General features: G+C 22.1%; 1 protein-coding gene across 5 annotated transcripts in view; it reads left to right on the forward strand.

The window, feature by feature from the left end:
- Nucleotides 1-20,166, forward strand: part of emp (epithelial membrane protein) — a 38,874-nt gene extending 18,708 nt beyond the window's left edge. For all 5 annotated transcript variants that reach the window (XM_089175760.1, XM_089175762.1, XM_015319892.2 and 2 more), the window contains exons 3-7: nucleotides 4,637-4,974; nucleotides 15,338-15,835; nucleotides 15,912-16,110; nucleotides 18,527-18,735; nucleotides 19,432-20,166. In XM_089175760.1, coding sequence (XP_089031886.1) covers nucleotides 4,637-4,974; nucleotides 15,338-15,835; nucleotides 15,912-16,110; nucleotides 18,527-18,735; nucleotides 19,432-19,683 — 1,496 coding nt within the window. In that variant the 3' untranslated portion in view covers nucleotides 19,684-20,166. The remainder of the gene's footprint in view (nucleotides 1-4,636; nucleotides 4,975-15,337; nucleotides 15,836-15,911; nucleotides 16,111-18,526; nucleotides 18,736-19,431) is intronic.
- The last annotated feature ends 1,788 nt before the right edge of the window (nucleotides 20,167-21,954 follow it).

Raw genomic sequence — 21,954 nt, forward strand, 5'->3', positions numbered from 1 at the left:
TTTATTCGTTACTTGCGATTTCTACGATTGTATTTTTTATTATTTTATTTATGTAAGTTACTTTTAATATTGGCACGTGGTTTTTTCTTTTTTTTTTTTTAATTACCTATTGAAATGAACATGTAAGAAAAAAAAAATGTAGTCAAATTTTTAATATTACTCAAAAAGTTGATTAAAACAAATTACATTCATCAATTTGTGTGTAATAAAAAAAAAGAAATAAGAAAAATGAACGATCATTCGATAATATTTATTACAGTTAATTGAAAAACAATTTATTTACTACGAAATCGTAAAATTTATTTGTAAAAATTCGACAGAAATTTTGCAATTTTACATTAAATGAAAAATTACGAATTTTGGGTATCATCATATAATATTAATAATAATAATAGTAATTTATAAAAAAAAAAAAACTGAATTGAATATTTTATTAAACATATGTAATAAAATTTGATCACTATGAAATATCGTTCACGCCAACCATGAACGAAATAATGTGAAGTTTAAGAAAAAAAAATATATATATAAAAAGGAAATAAAATAAAAAAAAAAAATGTCGGAAATAAAATTGATCTTCCGTGAACGTTAAAACATAGAGAAAAAAAAATTATACTAAATGTAGAAAGACTTTTTAATAATAATAATAATTATTATTATTATAATAATAATTATAATAATAGTTTAATTAGATATGCGCCATGATTGTTTTTTTTCTTCCGGTTTGCGTGTTGAATAATTCGAAATAAAAAAAAAAAAAAAATAAATGTTTGCAGGCATTTATTCGTTCATTATTTATGCACTTTTGTGATGTCAAAAAAAAAAAAAAAAGAACCGGAAACAATAAAATTCATTCAATCATTTATTATCAATTTTCAACAAAAAATTATCTTTTATATAAATTTAATGAAATTTCAAAATTTCAATGAAATATTTCAATATACGAATGATTTATTATAAAAATAAAAAAAAAAAATATAAAACATACGTTTCGTTGAAGATTATTATAAATAAATGTAATCTACCATTTCAAAACCAAAAAAAAAAAAAACAAGAAATATTTATGGCCGATTCAAAAAATTTATTAAAAAAAAAAAATGAATATGTAAAAAAAGGTAACATGTGATTTATAAATGAATGCGTAAAAAGGTTAAGATATCGTAAGAATAATTAAAATGAATGAACACTTTCCTCTTAATTCTTCTTCTTCTTTTTCTTATCTAATTATCTTTCGTATTTTTAATTTTTCAACAATTATGATTAAACTTCAAGATAAGTTAAGTACTTATGTGTGTTTTTTTTTATTCATACACACGCTTTCTAATCGAATCTAACACATTTTCTAAGTCGTTCTTAGAGATTATAATATTATGATGATTTTTATTTTAATTAAAAACAAAAATAAAAAATAAAAAATAAAATACGATGCAAGAGGAATAAAACACAATTAATTATATTAATTAAATATATATATATATATAAAATAATATTTATAATAATAAATTATATATTTATAAAATAATAATAATAAATAAAATAAATTGAATTCAATATTCTATTAAATAAAATAATTATAAATAACAATATTAAATAAAATAATATTATATAAATATACTATTAAATAATATAATTAAATAATAAATAATAATATTAATTTAATACTATAATTAATATAATAATATATATATATAATGTTTCAATAAATATGAAATTATTATACAATTATCAAGAAATGAAATTACATCTCGTGATATTATATTAAATAATAATAAATATAAAAAATAGAAATATAATTGAATCTATGATTGAACTTCATTGAAAGTATTATACATATGTACGTATATTTTAACAACGTCAAGTTGTTATTATTATTATAAACCTGATCGTAAACTTTCGAGAGAAAGGAAAGGTACGAAAGTTCGATATTGCCATGAGTAGTTATTTAATATTTGTAACACGTTAAAACGTTCCGTAATACGCACCAATCAGCAGCAATTCTGAACAAGTTAAGATTCTTAATAATTTTATTACACTATTACATTATTTCTGGTTTATTACGTTTGAGCTTATTAATAACATTTTTGTTTCTTTTTTATTTTTAATAATGTAATCATTATTACGAATATTTCTTCCTCCTATATTATAGATTATTATTTTTATTTATTCCAATTATTTTTGTATTTAACAACAATTTTTCAACGTTAGTAGGAGAAAGTAATTTTTATGAAAGAGAAGAAAAAAGGACAAAGAAAACATTTATTTAATAGATATTTATATAATTATTATTATTTATTTAATAAAATATGAAAAATTCAATTTATTTTATATAAAATACTATATAACGGTGTATTAATAACAATTACATTATAATTTGTATTTGATTTTTGCAAAGTAATAGTACAAATATTATTTTAGTATATTATTTATTTTAATATTTATTATTTTAGTATTTTTCATTTTAAAATATTTATTATAAATTTTATTATTTTATAGTATTTTTATAATAATTATTATAAATTATCTTATTATATTATTTTAAAGTATTATTATTTCTTTTAAATTGTATTTATTTATTACTATAGTATTTTTTATAATATTATATATTATTTTAGTATTATTTATTATAATAATTATTATAGATATTATTTTAGTATTATTTATTTTATTAATTATAAATACAATTATTTTATTATAATAGTAATTCATTATAATAAATATTTATACTCACTAGTATTTATTTTAATAATTATAAATTTTATTATTTATATTATTTATTATATTAATAAATAATTATTGTATATACTTTTTATTACTATTATTTATTTTAATAATTATAAATTTAACTATTTTATTATTTTAGTAAATTATTATAAAAATATTATTTATACCCTACTGGGATTTGATCCACTGAACTTTGTTTTAGTAGGTCAAGGGGGAGGAGAGACACTGCATCTCTACCACCTGAGCTATTCACAAACTACCGAATATTTTTTTATATTATATCATTATATTATATTTTTTTATAAAACAATTTTTAATATTTATTCCTATTTATTATAATTTATATATATAATAATAATTATTTATATTATATTAAACATTTAAAAACTTTTTGTGACAAGCAAATAGAAAACTGCAAATCATTGAGTTTGCTCTTGTGACAAAATTAGAATTCTCTTCTAGGAATGTTTTTTTTTTTTTTTGTAATACTTTATTTATCTAACCAAAGAAATTTAAATATGAATGAATAAAGAAAAGAAAAAAAGAAACAAAAACAAAATGAAATGAAAGAAGAGACAAACAGATTTGTCATAATGGTTGAATGATTTGAAGTATTTCTTAGTCCTTGTGTCAAGTTAAATAAATTTGAATTAGTGAAAAGTCCATGAAAAACCGGTCGGTAACATCCAACAAGAGAGATACGAAAGTTTTCAATGCTATGGTCATCGAAAGCCAAGGTCATGAAGAGTCAAGGTGGATACTATCCATGCTTGAGAAATTAGTATGAAAGAATAACTTCCATAAATTAGTTTTGATAATCGTCTTGTAAAATCTTTTACGATTGACTTCTTTTTTTCTTCTTCTTCTTCTTCTTTTTCTTCTTCTTCTTCTTTTATTATGGCTTCTTGTTTTATTTTTATTTTTATTTTACACAAAAATCCAAAGATGGTAATGGACGGGATAGATAGATAGAAAGAAAGAAAGAAAGAAAGAAAGAAAGAAAAAAAACAAAAGTACGAATAAAAAAGTTGCAAGGATATTCAAGACTGGTTTTTTTTAATTATAATGATACTCACTTAAAATATTTTTTTTTTGAGGTTATAAACGAGTTTTATATGATCAGAATAATTTGTACAAATCAGAATTTTATAAATCATAAATATGATTTTTGATGAAATTATTGACACGTATTAAATGACACCCTATATAAATATATAAGATTGAACATAATATTGTTAATAAACTTGTACATACATTTAGCATAGTCAAAATAATGATGGAATAATTACTACGTTAGTTTTATTACGATAATTAAATCAAATTATAGAAAAATTTAATTTAATAATAATAAAAAAATTAATTATTTATAATAATTATCAAAAATAAATAAAAAATACTAAAATAATATAATAAAAAAATAATATACAATAATTATTATAATACTAAAATAATATTTGTAATATTACTTTACAAAAATGAAATACTATTTAATATTTAATTTTTATTAATAATTAAATAATTTTTATTATTATTATTAATTTTAATTGGCATTAGGAACTCGAAACTTCATAGTCGCAAATACCAAATCCCCCCATTTTTTCCGTCCCTGAGCTCGATCCTTCCATTCGCGGTCTTCGCATCCTAATTATTGTTTATCAATTTAAATTTAAATTAAAAAAAAAATACATCACTGAGCTGTTTTTTCTTTTCAATTTTTTTTTGTCTTCTTCTTCTTCTTCCAATCAACGTTGTAAAAAAAAAAATAAATAAATAAATAAAACATATAAACTTACCGAGTCATCTCATCGATCATTTGCATAAATCAATCCTCACAAACCTAACCAATTTGTACAAAATTACGTAATAATATTATTATTCAATTTGATTGGTTTCTTTTTTATTTTTGTTTTTACAGGGGCAGCAGTGGCCTTGGGAGTATTATTGATCATTATAGCAGCAATATTGGCAGGAATTTTTCCAAAATTAATCGAAGTCATCGTAAACAAGCAAATAGCATTGAAAGATGGTGGAAGGACTTTTGGTTGGTGGAAGGCACCACCAGTGACACCCTATTTACATATTTACATTTACAATGTTACCAATGCTGATGAATTTTTAAATAATGGAGAAAAACCAATACTCGATGAATTAGGTCCATACGTTTACAAACAACGTTGGGAGAAAGCTGACATTACATTCAACGGAAATGATACGATCAGTTACAAAATACGAAAGACATATGTATTTACCCCGGTAATTATTATTATTATTTTATTATTATTATTATTATTATTTAACACCTTAAGGAACAATTTTGACTCAACTATGGAGGGTAGAAGTAAGGAGTAACATTTCTGTATATAAAAAGTGTCCGTCGAAATGCATTCAATTAGGGTGGCGCCACAGTACGTAGAGGATAAATTTTAAAAGAAGCGTCAAATATTATTACAGTAGGATTGAGAAATAAACAAGAAACACAAATTTCACAATACAAATTTTACTCCATAACTGTTTTGTTATTCACATACTTTTTTCATAAAATTATTAAATAATAAAAAATCAATAAACGTACTATTCACAGTTAACAAAATAAAATCACTTTAGCTACACGTTTTCTCATAATAATTCTTTAAGGTTATATTTTACTACATTATTACGTAACTCGGCATACTTCAATTCGTTTACAATTGCTACATTCATACCATACCTTCTGTCTACACTAGCGCCATTCTGGAAGGTTTTTGAACTATTATTTATAGAAAATGCTGGACACTTTTTCACATTTTCTTCCATAAGAGATGTTACTCCTTACCTCTACCCTCCATTATCATATTTTGGCTCACATGAATTAATTGTATAATAAATAATTAATAAATGAATAAAAAGATACAGGTAAGTACAGCGCCATCTGTTTCGCCATAGATTCGGATGAGTGCGTGAACAATTTGAACATAACCTAACCTTTATCTATACGATAACGTCATATTTATGGGGGGTAGAGGTAAGGAGTAATATCTCTGTATATGAAAAGCATGTCCGTCGAAATGCATTCAATTATGGTGGCGCCACAGTACGTAGAGGATAAATTTTAAAAGAAGCGCCAAATATTATTAGAGTAGGATTGAGAAATAAACAAGAAAGTCCCTTTTTCAACCCGTTAAGTATTATTTTTAAGTATATCTTTCAAGAAATATCCTATCATGCATCGTAAGTAAGCAGATGGAGTGACAAAAGACTTGAAATCAGCTGCTGGGCGCCGTATTGGCGCCATTCGAGTGCAAAGGGTTAACAATAATTAAATATTTACTTTTGTCGTATTATTAATGTTCTTTCATGTACTTAGAATTGCATTTGGAATTGCACTTGAAATTGCACTTCGAATTGCACATGGAATTTCACTTAGAATTGCATTTGGAATTGCACTTGAAATTGCACTTGAAATGGCATTTGGAATTGCATTTGGAATTGCATTTAGAATTGCACATGGAATTTCACTTAGAATTGCATTTGGAATTGCAATTGAAATTGCAATTGAAATTGCACTTGGAATTGCAATTGAAATTGCACCTGGAATTGTAATTAAAATTGCACTTGAAATTGCAATTGAAATTGCAATTGAAATTGCACTTGGAATTGCAATTGAAATTGCACTTGGAGTTGCAATTGAAATTGCACTTAAAATTGCGCTTGGAATTTTTTTCTCTATTTTTTAATCTTATTTGTTGTTTATTTTTTCTTTAATGATTAAAAATATTATTAATTTATTTGATTGAAGTTGATTTGTAATTTTCATCAAACGTAAAGTACTTAGTAAAAAAAACATTTGTCAGTGTAATTATTCACGTGAATTATTTTACATAAATGAATAAAAAAAAAAAAAAAAAAAAAAGAAGAAAAAAATGCATTAAAAATTTAATATATTCACATACGTAGAAGAAACGGATCAATAGGTTACCATGTGTGTATGTTGTTTCTTAGAAATAATAATGATCATTAGTAAGAAGATTTGAAATCTGTCAGCAACATTTTCTTATTATTATTACTATTGTTATTATTATTATTATTATTATTATTATTATTTAAACCAATCTCTTTCTCTTTCGAGTTCATCAAAGTTTTCTTCAGTTGCGTAAACACAATCAAAGTAAAAAAAAAAAAAAAAAAATAAATAAATTGACTTTTAATAATAATTTATTCTCGAGCTATAATTTTATTCAAAAGCAACATTCTAATCCAGGAACGTAATTAAACTTTTTAGGAACCCCATTCTTCCATTCCTTCCTTCTCTAAGGCCCATTTTTTTGGAAATGTTAAAAACAAAACTAAAAATTTTAATTATTTCTATAATAATTTGAATTTTAATCAAAATACTAATTCTAAAGTAACATTTGAATTCGTGTACATATGTGTGTGTGTGGTTTTTTCATTTTTAAGGTTTGCAATTTATTTTAACAATTTAAAAAAACAAAATTATGAGAGAAACATTAAACGATTCGAATCTTAAATAAAAATAATGAACAGTAATTTTGTTCTATTTTTTAATTTTAAATAAATTATACTAAATTATATTTAATTATAATATTTTGTATAAAAAAGAAATAAAATCATAGTTTGTATTTAAAATACATCCTTATACTAAATACGTTCCTGTTTTAATGAAATATAAATCACGAATATATGAAAAATGAACTGTAGTTTATTATAAATCAAAACTAACCTCAAAAGATTTCACACTTTTTCGAAGAGACGTTGTTATTGTTGTTGTTGTTTTTGTTAATAAAAAAAATTAGAATCAGTGATTCTTAAATTAATCATTTGATATTCCTTTTATCTTTCACTTTTAATTTTGTTTTTGTTTTTCTTGTTTTTTATTTATTTTTCTATTGCATCTCGTAATCCTTTCGTACGATGACCTTATGACCGAGCATCAAAGAACGTATCTGGCGTGATTTCTCTTATTTCAAGGAAATGTAATCTTTTGTGTTGAAAATGATCGAGACGAGATTATTGTAAAAGAAGACGAATAATAAATCGTGAAAGTCATTACATGATCAACAACAGTCGAGAAAAAAAAGAAGACGAGAAAAAAGATCCATATTTGAATCACTACACTAATCCAAGTAACGTTTACTTCAACGTAATAATATATCTAAATAAATAAGTTATTTATGATTAATGATCATTCATTATTTTTTATATTATTTTATATCTGTATTATAAATCAATAGTAAAAGAAAAATATATAGCACAATATATATATATATGTATATGAATTAACTATAAATAGTTAGTAATAATTAACTATGAATTAACTATAAATATATATATATTTGTATAATTAACTATGAATTAATTCTATGAATGAATTAATTTAAATATATTAGTAATAATTAACTATGAATTAACTATAAATATATATATATAATATTATATAATATTAAATTATATACTAACAATAATAATTTGAGAAAACATATACAAGTAATTAAGATCAAATTTTGTTTTAATATTCAGTTTAATTATTATTATATACATATTTAAATATTATATTTAAATAAATATATATTTTAATAATATAACTATATAACTATATAATATTAAACTAAATACTAAGAATAATTATTTGAAAAAAACGTATCTCAGTTACTAAGAAAAAATTCAGTTTTAATATTCAATTTAAATATTAATATATAGATATATTTATATTATAGATTATATATTTAAATATTATATTTAAATATAATATTTAAATAAATATATATTTTAATAATATAACTATATAACTATATAATATTAAATTAAATACTACGAATAATTATTTGAAAAAAACATATCTCAGTAACTAAGAAAAAATTCAATTTTAATATTCAATTTAAATATTAATATATAGATATATTTATATTATAGATTATATATTTAAAGAATATATTTAAATATAATATTTAAATAAATATATATTTAAATAATATAACTATATAACTATATAACTGTATAACTATATAATATTAAATTAAATACTAAGAATAATTATTTGAAAAAAACATATCTCAGTTACTAAGAAAAAATTCAGTTTTAATATTCAATTTAAATATTAATATATAGATATATTTATATTATAGATTATATATTTAAATATTATATTTAAATATATATTTAAATAATATAACTATATAACTATATAACTATATAGTATTAAAATAAATACTAAGAATAATTATTTGAAAAAAAAGCATATCTCAGTAACTAAGAAAAAATTCAGTTTTAATATTAAGTTTAAATAATAATACATAATATATTTAAATATTATATTTAAATAAATAAATACTTTAATAATATAACTATATAATATTAAATGATACACTAATTATAACTATTATAGAAAATATATTTCCAATAATCAAAAAAGGAACTATTTGAAAGTTTAGTTTCAATATTAAATTTAAATAATAATCTATACATATTTAAATATTATATAATATTTACATTTTAATATATATTTTAATAATATAACTATATAACTATATAATATTAAATTAAATACTAACAATAATTATTTGAAAAAAAAACCTTACTTAGTAACTAAGAAAAAATTCAGTTTTAATATTAAGTTTAAATATTAATATATAATATATTTAAATATTATATTTAAATAAATAAATACTTTAATAATATAACTATATAATATTAAATGATACACTAATTATAACTATTATAAAAAAAATATTTCCAGTAATCAAAAAACGAACTATTTGAAAGTTTAGTTTTAATATTAAATTTAAATAATAATCTATACATATTTAAATATTATATAATATTTACATTTTAATATATATTTTAATAATATAACTATATAACTATATAATATTAAATTAAATACTAACAATAATTATTTGAAAAAAAAAAAAACATATCTTAGTAACTAAGAAAAAATTCAGTTTTAATATTCAATTTAAATATTAATAATTATATATATATATATATATATATGAATGTGTTGAGATTATATTTATAAATTCGAATTGATACAACAACGTAGTAAGCAAAGCTAAGCAAAGTAAAATAAGTAAGCAAGCAAGCAAGTTGAAAGAAGGTATTTCATGCAATGGTATATATATAACACTCGTAGTAAACGTTCAAGTAACTTTCACCTGCGACGAAAACGATAAGTATGCACATTTACGTGTGCAATAATTAGTATTGGAACTTAAAATCCTTGATTTCTCGAATGTACTCCTTTCAAAAAATACAAAAAAAAATATTAAAAAAAATATTTACAAATAATAATACTAATACTAATACGAATATATGCCAAATTATATTATACATAATTAATTTTATTAATTTAAATCATTTTAATGTAAATAATTTTAATAAATAATGTAATAATTTGAAAAAAAAATAATTAATTTTAATAATTATACTTTATGATTTGAGATTAGGAGTTTAATTGATAAAATTATCATTCGATCGATTTTAATTATTTTATTGCATTAATATCATTAATTAACATTTATATTTCTTCGAATAAGTTTAAAAAGAAAATGTTAAAATAGATGTTAATAAAATTACGATCAAGAACGTCCAAAGGTTAACATTTACAAAAAAAGTCTACAAAATTCTAGTGAATGGAAGAGTTAAAGATAAAACTTATGCATAATTTATATTTCATTTGACGTTCACACCTTTCGTAAGATTTATAAAATAAAAATGTAAAAGAAAATATATATATATATATATATATATATATATATATATATATATATATATATTTACCAGTTAGCAATGAACATTGTTATTTGTAATCGATTTTTTCTTATTTTATAAAAAAAAAAAGAAAAAATATAAATAAATAAATAAGAAAAATTAAATATACATCATGGTCACACAATGTATTATTATACATCCTGTAATTATTGTTGTTATATGTGTATTATAAAAGAAAAAAAAAAAAAAAAAAGAAATACCGATTTAATTGCAATTTATTATAGGCAGTCGATTTAATTGCAACTTTATATGCAGAGTTGACATTTTATATTTTTATTTTTTATTAAATTATTTGATAAACAAAATGTGTGACCATTTTTTTATATTTCATGATCAAATTAATATTACGTGATATTATTTTTTTTTAAACAAAGTCAAACAATAATTTTTTTTTCTGTACACTTTAAGACAGTAATTAAATCTAAATGTCAAAACAATCGGATTTTATTTTCGTGTATAAAAAAAATTCCGGGGAAAAAAAATCGTCGACATTTTGGGTGTCACACCGGGCTTCTTATACCTTAATTAAACCTCATTTTAAATACAGCCCTGACCAAAGGCACACACACACACACACACAAATACATATATAAATCTACGTATTGAATATTGATTTCGAAATAAACTCAAACGTTAAATATTTTTTGGCAAAAGGTTCGTCATTGGATATTTTTATGTTCAATAAGAACCAGTAAAACCTGTCGTCACTAAAAATAGATTTATCTACTTACTTCTTGAATTAAATATATATAGATTTTTTTATTATTTTTTTTTTTTTAAATACCAAAAGAAAAAAAGGAAAAATAATATTCAAAATAATGGAGATAAAAATTTTGGTAAAATGTTCCTACATTTATTTCTTTTACTTCTCATTAGAATAAATCATTTTATTTTTTTTTTTTTTTTTTAACACCAAATTGTCAGATGTATTTTTAAATAGCAATAAAAAAAAAAAAAAAAGAAAAAGAAAAAAATAAAAGAACGGAATAAATGAATTAAATTAATGGTCACTAATGGTAAGGAGGACGACAATCTTTGTAAATGTTAAATGTGTAATATTATAACTTTAAAAGGAAAATTTTGTAGAAACTAGAAGGACACAATGTATGTATGTATGTATGTGTGTATATGTATATGTGTGTATGTTTACCATGAATCTTTAAAGTGACTCATGCGAATCGTAAAAACAAATTTTTATATTCTAACATAGTTTTATAATCTTTAAGAGGTAATTCGAATTTTATTATACTACATTTAATGATATTCATTTGATATTATAGTTTAACGATTAGAAAATACTAAATTAGTATATATATATATATAATTGTAATTAAAATGATAAAATAGAAATTTATTATATTACGTGAGACGATAAAATATTCTTAGTAACATTTGGTAATATATTATTATTATTATTATTATTATTATTATTATTATTATTATTATTATTATTAACTGGAATTAGGAACTCGAAAGTTCATTGCAGCAAATACCAAATCCTGCCATATTTGTAATATATACATATATATATATATATATATATATATATATATATATATATATATATATATATATTTTAATTAAATTAAATTACATTAAATTAAAAATTTAATTTATTTAAAATTTAATTTTTAAAATAATAATATTAATTAATTTAAAAAAATAATTGTTATAATTAATATAATTATAATATTGAGGTTGGGATAACTAAATCATTGCTGATTTTAAAAAGCCATCTATCGACAAAATCTGCAATCACTTAGAGTTCTTAACTTTAATATAAAAAATAAATTATAAATAATAATATTTACAATTAATATTATAGTTAAAATAATTAACAAAAAAAAATTTAATTTAATTTTTATAATTATAATATAATTATAATATATAAGAAATTATAAATAATAATTTGTAAAATTAATACTAGTTGAAATAATTTAAAAATAAAATTTAATTTCATTAAATTTCAATTAAATTTAAATTAAAAAAAAATAATAATATTTAAAATTAATATTATAGTTCAAATAATTGACAAAGAAATTTAATTTAATTTTTATAATTAATATAATTAAACAAATTTAATTTAATTTAATACCAATTAAATTTAAATTAAAAATAATAATGTATATATATATATATAATTACAATTTACAATTTAATTTAAAATATATTATCTATCTATCTATATATATATATATAAATTGTTTTTGGGTGTGTGTGTTTTTTATTTTTATTTTTTTTCTATTTTGATTTCTTTGTTTTATTTCTTTTATTTTTTTTTTATTTTTATGAATACGATCCTATATAATAATAAAAAAAAACATGGCTCGAATTTCCGGTGATAAGACTCTAGGACAAGTGATTAACTTCGTTATGTGTGTGTGTGTGTGTATATGTATTTGTGACTGTATGTGAGTTTGTATACACGATTCGACGATTATTAAATTAATACAATACTTCAACGTTAGATTTAATGAAAATTACCATGGAAAATAACTCGTTCGTGATGACTTGCTAACAGATCCAGAACACAACATCATCTAACATTTTCCTATTATTATTGTTATTATTATTATTATTATTTTTATCTCATTATTCAAATTATCTTCATCATCTGTTGTTTCTTTTCTTCTCTCTTCTTTGTTTTTTCTTCTGCTTTTTTCTCGTTTTTTTTATCGTCACATGCTATCATCATGAAATATTAATTAAGCTTGATCATTTAAACATCACACACACACACATACACACACACACATACGAGAGTTGATATTTACAAATGATATATTATTTACTGTAATAAATATGTGATGCCATTTAAGAAGAAAAAAAAAATAATTAAAAAAAAAAAGAAGAAGAAGAACGAAATATTTAAAAGTGAAATTAGATTCTAACAAAATTTCGACACTTCTGAAAAAAAAAAACAAAAAAAAAAAAGAAAGAAAGATAAAAATCATTTAACAATTCATTTAAATATATTTAAATAAAATGAATATGTTTAATAACATTGTATAGATTTACCAAATGTTTCGTTCATTATTTTTTTTTTTTCATAACTTAAAACAAACATTGTTTTTTGAATGATGGTAATCGAATTGATTAAAGGAATAATTATTTATTTATATATTTCATTAAATAATTAAAAACCAACATAATATGTTTTCTAAAAAAAATAATATATATTTTAGTTTTATACACATAATATATAAATAAATTCATATAATAATAATAATAATATAATCTTCTTCTTTTTCTTATAATTCGAACTATGTCCAATTATTCCTAACTTCACAGCCCCTGTAGGCCCCTGCAGTGCTGTCAGATCGTGGGTAAATCTTACCCTCTCCCTGTGCCACTGGGATTGCACACAATGAAAGTTTTTCATGTCCGTGTGTTTGGGATGTCGAAAGAAGTCGAGTGTAACCGAAGTTGGCGGGCACGCCGGAGTGGCACACTATGAAAGCGACTCGTGTCGTCCGAACACATGGACACGAGTCGCTTTCATAATGTGCCACTTCGTGGCCAACCGCCAACTTCGGTTACACTCGGCTTTCCTCGACATCCCAAACACACGGACATGGATAACTTTCATTGTGTGCAATCCCAGTGGTACAGGGAGAGGGTAAGATTTACCCACGATCTGACAGCACTGGGCCCCTGTAGTCTGTGAAGTTAGTTCTAGGAGCAATTATTATTTTTTACCGAGGTTAGGTTGCTAATCTCACCCTCGAACCCTCCTCCTTTATCTGGGCTTGGGACCAGCTAGCTATTATCTAGATATCTAGACAATAACTAGGCGGAGTTACAAATATAATAATATAATATAATATTTATATATATTTAACTAAACACCAACTAAAAACTAACTAAAAATAAAACTAAACCAAAAAATCAAAACCAACAAATGTTTTAAAAAGAAAAATAATATAATAATAATATAGTAATTAATTTTTGTTTATTACACTATGTATATTATATTACTATATTATTATTATTATATTATAATATATTATATTACTATATATATATATATATATATAGTAATACAATTGACTCAGTCAGTAAATCTAATTTTAAATATGTGATATATATTATATATTACACATAATATATATAAAATAATAAAATAATATAATAATATAATAATCAAATTTTGTTTATTACACTATATTATATTACTATATATATATATATAGTAATACAATTGACTCAGTTAGTAAATCTAATTTTAAATATTTAATATATATTATTACATATATTATTTATAAAATAATAAAATAATAATATAATAATCACATTTTGTTTATTACTATGCATATTATATTACTATATTATTATTATATTACACTATATTATATTACTATATTATTATTATATTTTACACTATATTATATTACTATATATATATATATATATAGTAATACAATGAGCCTTTTTCCTGGAAAGATTAAAAAAAGATCCGTTAGTAGGGGCAGCACCAGTGGGGGGTACATATATTTTGAATTCTCTATTGACAACAACGTTAAACGTACGTCTTATTACTATTAGAATAAATAAATAATGTGATGAAAAAAATGAAGAAAAAAAATAAAATTATCATGCCTACAAAACATTGTGCATTCGCTAATTGTATGTCTGATAGTCGGTATAAGTAAGATGATGTAAAATTTACATATGTACCCCTCCTCACTGGTGCTGCTTCTCCTAGCGGATCTTTTTTTAATCTTCCCAGTAAAAAAGATTCATTGACTTAGTCAATAAATCTAATGTTAAATATGTGACATATACAATTTGAATAGTTTAAAAAATAAAAGTAAACTATCAAAAGCAATGAATGAATTTATTTATTTGACAGGAATTGTCAGTTGGTTCTGACGATGATCTCGTAGTAGTGCCAAATGTTCCAATGTTGTCAGCAACATCCCAATCAAAATATGCAGCACGTTTTCTCAGATTAGCAATGGCATCAATAATGGACATATTAAAAATCAAACCTTTCGTCGAAGTATCCGTAGAACAATTATTATGGGGATATGAAGATCCATTATTGAAATTAGCAAAAGATGTAGTACCAAAAGAACCAAAGTTTCCATTTGATCAATTTGGTTTGTTGTATGGAAAAAATGGTACTCAACCTGATTGGTACACCGTATTTAGCGGTGATGGTGACGTTACTAAATATGGTTTAATTGAAAAATGGGATGGTAAGAAATTTTTGGGTCATTGGACGACACCTAATTGTGATAGTATCATGGGTAGCGATGGTAGTATTTTTCCACCACGTATTACAAAGGATACAGTCTTGAAAATATTCGACAAAGATCTATGCAGAGCTCTACCTTTGGTATTTCAGGTATTAATCACTTTTTTTTATGATCTTTATTGTTTAATCGAATGTTTATCCTTTTATCGATATTATTTTATTATAGAAAGAGGTAATGACTAATGGTGAAGTTCCTGGATATAGATTTACACCACCAAGCAATGTATTTGCATCACCTGACAAGGTACATTCTCAACAATGTTTCTGTCCTGCTGGACCACCATGTTCACCTGAAGGAACATTCAACGTTTCTGCATGCCAATTTGATTCTCCTGTACTTCTTAGTTTTCCACACTTTTATATGGGTAAATTTTTATTTAATTATTTTTTTCAATCTTTTATAGCATATCTATAACTATATCTGTATATATATACACACACACATATATAATATGTGATAACGTTAAATGAAGAATTTTATGTAATGATAATAATTAAATTTGTTTTTCTATAAATAGAGGTTAGGTTTTACTAGCTATATATATATATATGTGATAACGTTAAATGAAGAATTTTATGTAATGATAATAATTAAATTTGTTTTCCTATAAATAGAGGTTAGGTTTTACTAGCTTACTACAACCGTGAATTTTATTATATAAAATTTACCTGTGTAAATTGAGAAACGTCAATTAAAGACTATTATTGGCTCCTTTCTATATTCACTAGTCAAATTAATCTTACAAATTATTTAATTATTTAAATTTTCTTATTATAATATTATTTATCTCACTTTAACTAGCTATCTCTTTACCTGTCTAATCTGTCACTGATTGATCGATCGAATAATCGATTTGTATCGATCGCTCTCTACGCTTCTTCGTAGGAGTGCGCGCGCGGCAAATTCAAATGAAAGAAATAATACTTTTCTTTTACAATTTTAAATTATAAATATATATAGAAAATTTGTAATTATAAATACATAAATATATAAAATATACATTTTTTTTTATAAAATATAAATTATATAAAGTTATTTATAAATATAAATATATGAAATGAAAAATAATAATAGAAGTAAATCGAAAGTTAAAGTATTTCTACAAACATACATATATATGTATTTAGAAATAATTATACGAATAAAAGTTTTAGTTATTTAATATTATGTCAAAAAAAAAAAAAAGAAAAAAAAGAAAGAGTATCGATTATATAGGAAACAACCGGTCATTGAATAACACGTTACGCACACAGGTAATAAAATTAACTACAATTATGATCACCTTTCTAACATAAAAGATTCTTTTTAATGTATATCTTAAACGTTATGGTTGATATCAACCTATCTATTCACCCACCCACCCACCCATTCATCTATTTATTCATTCATTCATCGTACGTCTCAATTATCTAGTTAGAATAGAAATAAAAAAAAAAAAAGAAAAGAAAAAACAAAAGAGAAAGTATTATGTGCGTATTACCAAGGTGCGTTAGAAAGAAAGCTCGGTTTATTTCGTAAGTCATAGTCTACCGACGACCATTTTTCTATTTCACTTCCGGTTTCGTGGAACGTTGCTTGGTTACTTTACTACGATCTATGTAGACAGACACCTATTTTCTTAATACCTTTTTTTTTTTACCTCTTTCTTTTATATTCCATATGCAACAATAACGATTCGTAGCATCGTGAGATTCCTCCTGACACCAAATTTACTCCCACGAATTACACCACCACCATTTGCTCACTTGGTGTCTTTTAATAATCCCTGAGAAAAGATACAGAATAAGAATAAGAGGAAGAGGATATTGAAAGTGAATTAATAATTAGAGTATGAAGAATAATTTCTTTTTTTTTTGTTTTTTGTTTTGTTATTACGATCATTGGAAATCCTTTCAATTTTCTTCATACTTTATATAATAAAAAAAAAATTTGAAATAAATAATATAATTAATTCTTGTTGTTTTTCGATTATTCGAGTCTCAGTTTTGATTAGAAGTTAAATCAATATTATTATATAAAAAATACTATATTTCTTTTTATTATTATATAATAACGTGTTATTTCGATAGAATATATTATGCAAATAATCGAATGATACTTTATATAATTTACAAAAAAAAAATATAAGACGTTTCAAATATTCATAGAATAAATCCATTAATTTTTTATTAAATAAAAAAAAATTTATAACTGGCATATACTTTAAATTCATTAAATATGAATTAATAATTTATAACGAATTAATATTTATTTATATCAATCTAATAAAATAAACAATATTATGTAATATGTTGAATAACACGTTGTAATGAAAAAAACTAAATAACAAAAACGTAAAAGAAAAATAATATTTAGTTATAAGTATAATTTATATTTATAATTATTTAAATAAATTATATTACAATTAATGTATTTATTATATATCAATGTAATTGTGTGTAGTTACACAATTATTATTTATTTAGTTAAGTTAAATTTATGATTGTTAGTTCAATTTATTGTTTGTGTGTATTGTACGTTATTTGCAAATGATTAATTAATATTGGGATCTCTAGCACTTGAATACGCTATCTGGTGGCTAAATTCAAAATTAGTGTAGATAGGTCGAATTGCTATCCCACGTGGGATCTCTAGCACTTGAATACGCTATCTGGTGGCTAAATTCAAAATTCGAGTACATAGGTTGAATTGCTACGCCACGCCCCTTGCCAGAGATCCCAATAAAGGTGTTATTTATATATTTTTACTTACACTTTCATTTTATTTTTATTTCTTTGTAGGTGATCCTGCATTAAGAGAAGCAGTAATAGGTGTATCACCACCTGTACAAGAGAAACATGAATTATTTGTTGATGTTCAACCAATGATGGGTACAGCCCTTCGTGCACGTGCAAGGATACAAATAAATCTCGCAGTTAGTCAGGTGCGAGATATCAAACAGGTTGCATCTTTCCCTGACATCATTTTCCCCATTATGTGGTTTGAAGATGTAAGTATTTTTATACACCATCATCACCATCATTAACATTAACATTAAAAGCTACTAACTTCATTCTGTTACATCATATTACACCATACCGTTTTTATTCTTGCATCTTAAAGTACAACAATTGGTTTTTTATCTTTTTTTTAGAACTTGTTTTAATTCACGTTGTTGTTGTTGTTCATTTTGTAATTAATTTAGTTAAATGTTTCAACATAACCTATTTTTTGCATAACGTTAATCTTATTTTTATTTAGTTAGGTGATAAGTATTTTAAATTTAATAATTATTGCGAATATAAATTATACAATTATTTTAAATATATAATTATATATTTAAATAATATATTTAATATTTAATATTCAATTATATAATTATATTTAATATCATATTAATACTGATTATATATATTGGGGTCTTTGGCACGGGGCGTGGCTTAGCAATTCGACCTATCTACTCTAATTTTGAATTTAGACACCAGATTGCGCATTCATATGCTACAGATCCCAATATATATATAATAATATTTTAATAATATAATTAATAAAATTATATTCTAATAATTAATTTAATATTTAATATATATATTAAATATTATATCATTGTTTGTACAATTTGTTCAGAAATATTCTTACAAAGATTACAAAAAATTATATTTAAGTATGACACGCAAAATCATAATAATTTGTTAATGTTTTGCAGGTTATCGATGAATTACCACCGGAAATGCGTTCGTTGTTAAAAATGGCAGTAGATTTGCCACCAATCGCAAGAGCAGCAGTATCAGGTGGATTGGCATTACTGGGTGTTATTATACTAATTGGTGCATTATGTTGTTTAGCGAGAGCAGCTAAAAGACAAGAAAAACTTCACCTGAGCAATCCTTTACCAGCAAACTCAACTAGCAATGCTAAAAGTGGCCAATTAAATCCAGCATTTCAAAATACTAAATAAAACAATTATATTCGTGAATAGATTTTTCGTTATTTCAAATGCATTCTCGTTTATTTCAATATCGTTCGTGTGTTTTTGAATTTAAAAAAATCAATACGAGAATTATTTCTATACTTAATTTAATTAATTAATTAATTATTACCGTTGTATTGGGATCTCTAGCACTTGAATACGCTATCTGGTGGCTAAATTCAAAGTTAGAGTAGATAGGTCGAATTGTTACGCCACGCCCCTCCAAGCCAGAGATCCCAATGCAAATTTTGTTTGTGCGTTGTAAACAATTTTTTGTGTTTTTTTTTTGTTTGATTTCTTTTAACACGAACGATCGATTGGAATGCAAATAATATCTTGCGTGCGTTTGTTATAATTGTTTTTTTTTTTTTTTTTTATGTGTACAGTCCGACGTGATATTTTATTTATATCTAATGATATCAGCGGGACGCGTTAAAAAAAAAAAAATAAAATAAAAAAGAATTGCAAAAAGAGAAATATACATACTATATATATATATATATATATATATATATATATATATATATATGTGTGTGTTGTAATAAAATGGAGGATTATTATGGAAAAAAAGAAAAATAATGAGTCATATATATATATATATTATCGAGACAATCGTTGATATAAAACGAATATTTAAATTCGTTTATTATAACGAACGAATGAACGAACGAATGAACTAAAACGATTGGTCATCGAACATAACAAAATGGTAGCCGTAATACAAAATGGTTGCCGCAATACTTCGTCGTTCCTCATATTTCTCCTATTATGGGAGTTTTATTTGATTTGATTTTATTTTTGGACAGGAGTATTATCTCTCAATCATTAAATAAACAATTTTTTTTAATTTTTAATATCATATTTTGTATTTTTAATTTTTTTATTTAATTATTATTGCAACATAAAGTGCATTAATATATTCGTTTGATCATGTTCTTTATCAGTTTGTTGATAAATCGTTGATTTTTTTTTCGTATTATTATTATAATAATTATTATTATTATTATTTTTTCTATGAAAATTTTAAACAATGTTAGAAATGAAACAACATTATTAATCATTTGTTTGATTAATGATAATTAAGAGACAAATATTAATTCTAGAAAATGTTCACAATCTTCAATATACATTTAAATAATAAATGTAAGATTGCATTTTAATGAATTAATATCAAACAACTTTGATAAGTTTTGAATAACGAGAGATTTTTTTTTATATACTCGTTTATATCAAATTTGATAAGATTATCTTAAAAAATAAACGGGAAATGTTTAATCTTAATAAAAATACAAAATTATTAATCTATATAATATAACAATGAAAAAAATGTTTAAATAATATTAATGCGCGTCAATGGATGATAATATTTGATATAAATATATATATATATATATTTTTTTTATATAAACATTGTATCAGTATAAACCTGTACAAAATCCGTCCAAACATTTCTGTATTTTCAATTCTCTCTCTTTTTTTTTTTAATTTATATATTATAATATATATTATTAATTTACAAAGTAAAAAAAAAAAGGAGAACGAACAACAACAACAAAAACAAATAATTTCAATGAAAATCTGTTATGAAACTGCACAAAATTTTCTACGATGAATTTTTTTAAACAAACATACTGTTCTTCGATTGTAATTATTATTATTTTTATTTTATTATTATTATTATTAATATTATTTTTTATTATAAGAATGTGTACAATGAATTAAACGTTTACTCATAATTGTATATGTTTTATACATATATATATATAAATATTTTGTAAAACGTGTTGTTAAGTTTAAGATAAATAATTTTAGAATTTAAGGTTAGGTTAGGATTATTATTTTTTTTTTTGTACGATAAAAACATCTTGAAAAATGCCAAATATGTATGCAAATGGAATACGTTTTAATGTTTTCATTTAGCATTATCACGCATTCCATTAACGAATGAACGAATTAACACAATGATCGTACCAATCGAACGAATTTAATTAATTAATCAATAATTATATTATCTTAAAGAGAAGAAAACAAATTAACCTTTTTACTCTGATATTTTTTAAAATGAAACACAAAATGATTAAAATAAATAAATCAATATAAAAGAAACAAAAATGATAATTGGGATCTCTAGCACTTGAATACGCTATCTGGTGGCTAAATTCAAAATTAGAGTACATAATTCGAATATTCCTACCCCACGTGGGATCTCTAGCAATTGAGTACGCTATCTGGTGGCTAAATTCAAAATTAGAGTACATA

Source organism: Polistes dominula, unplaced genomic scaffold (assembly GCF_049000335.1).
Source record: "Polistes dominula isolate Pdom_NZ unplaced genomic scaffold, Pdom_raw_medaka contig_19, whole genome shotgun sequence".
Lineage (NCBI taxonomy): Eukaryota > Metazoa > Arthropoda > Insecta > Hymenoptera > Vespidae > Polistes > Polistes dominula.